This window comes from Capsicum annuum, chromosome 3, assembly GCF_002878395.1.
Source record: "Capsicum annuum cultivar UCD-10X-F1 chromosome 3, UCD10Xv1.1, whole genome shotgun sequence".
In the NCBI taxonomy this organism is placed as follows: Eukaryota; Viridiplantae; Streptophyta; class Magnoliopsida; order Solanales; family Solanaceae; genus Capsicum; species Capsicum annuum.
Window position 1 is genome coordinate 234,114,164 of NC_061113.1, and position 4,662 is coordinate 234,118,825.

The following is a 4,662-nucleotide window of genomic DNA, read 5'->3' on the forward strand; positions in this document are numbered from 1 at the left end:
AGTGAACCTTTTCCGTAACAGTGGTGGTTGGCATGGATGAGCCAAACTTTTAAGGCAGTGGCATAAATGAGCCAAACTTTTAACAAATGGCATAGATGAGCCATTTCAAATAGTTTGATGGCATATTTGAGTCTTTTCCCTTCTAGAAATGAAAAGGTATATGCACAGGTAACAACCTACAGGCTGTTGGTGGAACGGATTTACGACCTCCAGTATCCCCATTGTCTGTCGAATGTTAAAGCTGTAAGCTCAGATATGCCACCACATGATTTACTGACTTTCTTTCGTAGCAGTTATAGATTTAACAATATAACAGCATTAAGCTCAACATTTTAATAGTATTGACGGAATATTATAATATAGTTATACACTAGCCTTTGATTTGAAAATTTACTCTGACTAAAGCGATGACGCCTAGGAACAGATGCATAACAGATAACGGAAAAGAGCATAATATACAGTGGTGAATAAAAAATATGAATTTTATATAACAGATATTTTCTAAAGCAAACTTTTTCTAGGGGAAGAAGTTTCTGAAAAGTAATAACCACCAAATCTGTTGAAGCACAGTCGATTAGGAGGAAGAATGAACTCTTACCTTTCTTTCAAGAAGGCGAACTTGATCACGAGACTGTTTCAAGACAAAGCTCTAAAACCATAGAGAAATACAAATAAGATTAATAAATTCAAATATAACCACAACCACAGGAAACAACAGAGTCCATATTTGTGTTGTGACAGGATAGCTTTGGGATCTGTTCACCAGTATTGGGGGTATTGGATGGACTATGCCAGGATGTGCTTTTGAACTCTTGTCATGCTGGAATGAAGGAAGGAGTCAAAACTAATAGAGACCGAATGGAAAACTGTCCCAGCAACCATTAGGTGGCGAGTTTGGAAGGAAAGAAACTCTAGATGAAGATTTTGCTAGCCATACTCAGAATCTGAAGAAGTGCTGTGTGCTTCTTTTTTGTTTTTGGTGTAATGTTGTCTATAGTGATGATCTGGAGTCCACTTTACATGTTTAGATTCATTGTGAGATGAACAGGGTTTGGTCTTTGGGTTTTATCATTGTAATCACAATTTCAGCCTCCAGCATAATTGTGTTGTTGATTCTTTAATATACCGTCACATGTGATCTCAAAAAAAAAAAAAAAAGAGGCAATGCATGTGTGATGGAAGATGCAGAACAAAATGTCAAGGAAGTGACTTGTGTTATGGCCTCTTACAAGCTTAAAGAAAAAGTTAAAACTACAGAAATATCAAGTCTGTTCATCAAAATGAGGACAGACCGCAGAATCCTTGACAGAACCATCTTCATCAACTAGCTGTTGTATTAACCTCACTAGTGATCTGCTTATGGTTAGTTCCAAGATCTGCAGCAAACATAGAAAATAATTGGAGACAAATGCAGCATATGTAATTGCTGAGAAGTTCATTTTTACCAAAATTATAGAATTACCATTTCCGTGATAGGCATAAAACGCTGATACCATTCTGTGTCTTGCTTGATTGCGGCTTTGACATTTGACTGCAACATTTCTGCAACCTGCAATAGTGCTACAATGTTCATTGCTTCAGTCCCACTGACAGGAAGACCTCGGCGTGCACTTCGTATGGCGATTTTGACCTTCAACAATAGAGAAACAGACAACATCATTCTGCAACACTCGCAATTTAAGCAGGAACTTGTACTACGATGAGTGAGTTTCCCCAGATTGTTCGTTTTGATTTATGAAAAATAAATTAAAGTTTCAAACAAAAAAAAGTACACCACAGAGTCAATAAACGAAATTAAGGACCTACCAGCTCAATATCAATGCCGCTGAAGTCCACCATGGCACCGTACTTATTCATCTCCACAGCGGCATTGGTTTCCTCTAACAGTCCGAGACTATCTTCAAATGTTTGATTCAAGTACCCTAGTTGTTCCTACACCACAATTCCATTCAGGATCCTACATTATTATGTATATACACAAATATATACTCACACACATGTATACATATAGAATGTACATATGAATATACAGATGCACATTCACATACACAAAATGACACATATATACATGTGATTTATACACGAATGAGCTAGTGAACGTGTACAACATGAAGTAATTAGTTTAATGGCTTAATATAACCAGTCCCTTTAAAATCAGAATGTTCTACTTACACACTCGAACTAACCATCGCTTCAATTGAACACTACAACTACTAATAAAGTGTTCCGATCAGACACTTCCGATTCAAATTTTGAATTTGTTTTCTTTGCGTCTTTTCTCATGCGCCTATTAGATAGTTAACTTAAGCACATAAAATATGTCCTTTCTTTTAATAATACGCATTCTCCTCAATAAGCCGTAAAACCCAGACATCTTCTACTAGAGGTTGATGAATAAAATTAAAGTTGAATCCAAAGTGTCTAATAGAAACACTTTATTATGAGTTAAGTTGTTCAAATCGAACACCAATTACTTCGAGTGTCTAAATAGGATATCCTGTCAAGTTTAACGAGCTGGCTATGTATTAATCCTAGTTAGTTTATTCGTCATGCAAACAGACGGAAAAGGAAAAAGGAAGTACGCTGTACACGGGAAGTTAACCTTGAGAGCTTCTTTGCCTAAGGAAGTGCCAGCGAAATTAGCGACGCAATCGCATAATTTGTCCCATTCGAGAACCCTAAGACTGTCGAGTAGTACTGATGGTTGATCAGAGGGCGCTGCGCGCGAGTCCAGTGGTTTGTTGAGGAAGGCATGGACCTTAAATCGAATGGATTGACCGAAAACGCTGTGAAATTTGGGGGAAGCAAATGCTATTGTGGAGAATGAAGGTGATGAATTGAGAAGTAGTGAGAGTGAAAGGAGCATCATGCATTTGAAAAATGGATAATTTGGACTGATGATTTGTTGGAGGGGGGATAAAAGGACTAGTGGCGGGGAGAGAGATTGCGGGAAATGGGATAGACTAGTAAGATTGATGGTTACACTTGAAAACATGGCAATTGGGCCTTGAAGATCATATAAGCCCATGGCCCATATCACTTTTAAACCCATCAACTTGATTTCAAATCAATTATGATTTGAAATTATTGTCCAAACAAGCCCTATGGAATCGATATATTACATGTAGGGCTGTTCAAAATCGAACCAAAATCAATAAGCTAATCGAAAAATTAATTTATTGGCTTATTGGTATTGAATTATTGAATAAATGATTGTGGAACGGATAAAATATTTTGTAATTAACGACTTGTTAATATGGTGCCGAATTTCTTAATTTTCTTGTTAATCCGTTAAAAATTACATACTTAACTTTTATATTCCTAGCCCATAGTATATAACATATATATTATATTAAAATAAAGGGGAAAAGACAAAAATAACACCTAAAACTAAAATAATATCACAAAAATAGCACACATAATTAAATACCCAGTAAATAGCCTCCCACATAACCTTAACTCAGTCAACCTCTTTTCCCGACAAAAAAAGATAGTAAAACAGTACCGTGAGCAACATACATCAATATAGGAATATATCTATACTACAAAGATCTTAGAAGCTTTGATCACGCGATCAAAAGATTTCATAGGATATCGTGGGATTAAAGTGACGATTATGACATAAAGAAAAATAAGAGGCGACTCATACTCTTGCCATTCATCTTGTGAAGTTTCCTCCAGATATCTTAAATATGCAGACAATTATCTTAAAATTCAACCTAAACTTTTTTGGCTCTTTTTTAAGGATTCTGCTCTTTTTAATTCTTTTTAAATAATTAAGTAATTGCTTCTTTTTTTTTCAGACTATTTTGCATTCACCAACATTATTAAAATAACATGCTATTTGTTTTGTTTAGTTTTACGTATTTATACAATAAAATACAATACCATATACTTTTAATATAATACAATTGTGAAATATATATATTTATATATACTAATGATACAGTTTCTATACATATACATATTCTATATAATAAGTATAGCATTTTTATACACATTTTATATAATTTTTAACTACAATTATTATTTAGATACATATTTTATACGACTCTATATAGTTTCTACATGCATTCTAAAAGTGTATCAATCTAGTATAAAAGAGTATCAATTGAGTATATGGACACTGCAAGTGTATAAATATAGTATTAAAAATGTATTAATGTGGTATAAAAGAGTATCAATTGGGTATAAGGATTGCATGTGTTTGCATGGAAGTTTCTTTTCTCTTTTTTAAAAAGTGTATCAATATAGTATAAAAGTGTATCAATTGAGTATAGAGACTGTATGTGCCCAATTGGGTCAAATGGCTAAAAAAAGGAATTATTTTAACCGACTGACTACAGCATGTCCACCTTTTCAATTATGGGCTATTTTTTTTTTCAAAATGACTATCCCATGTCCTTTTCCCTAAAATAAATCCTACACCTAAAAGCTAAATCTACCATGATTTACATATTTAACTTAGGGAAAAAGATGTATTTATACAATCTTAGATTGTTTATTGCAACTCATAATAATATTTATAAGATTGCAAGAAATAACAGATTTTACTTCTAATTTTTTTTATGTATATATATAAAAATTGAAACTGAAATTATCCTATAAAATAAAAAAACTGTTACATACAGATTTCATCCACCCCTATTTTATCTCTAAATT

General features: G+C 33.6%; 1 protein-coding gene across 1 annotated transcript in view; it reads right to left on the reverse strand.

Annotated features, from left to right (window-relative positions):
* LOC107862975 (endonuclease MutS2) overlaps positions 1-2,966 on the reverse strand; it is a 25,139-nt gene extending 22,173 nt beyond the window's left edge. The window contains exons 1-5 of the mRNA XM_047408681.1: positions 2,603-2,966; positions 1,807-1,932; positions 1,463-1,630; positions 1,293-1,376; positions 599-649 (exon numbers count right to left, since the gene is read on the reverse strand). Coding sequence (XP_047264637.1) covers positions 599-649; positions 1,293-1,376; positions 1,463-1,630; positions 1,807-1,932; positions 2,603-2,869 — 696 coding nt within the window. The 5' untranslated portion in view covers positions 2,870-2,966. The remainder of the gene's footprint in view (positions 1-598; positions 650-1,292; positions 1,377-1,462; positions 1,631-1,806; positions 1,933-2,602) is intronic.
* Between the last annotated feature and the right edge of the window lie 1,696 nt (positions 2,967-4,662).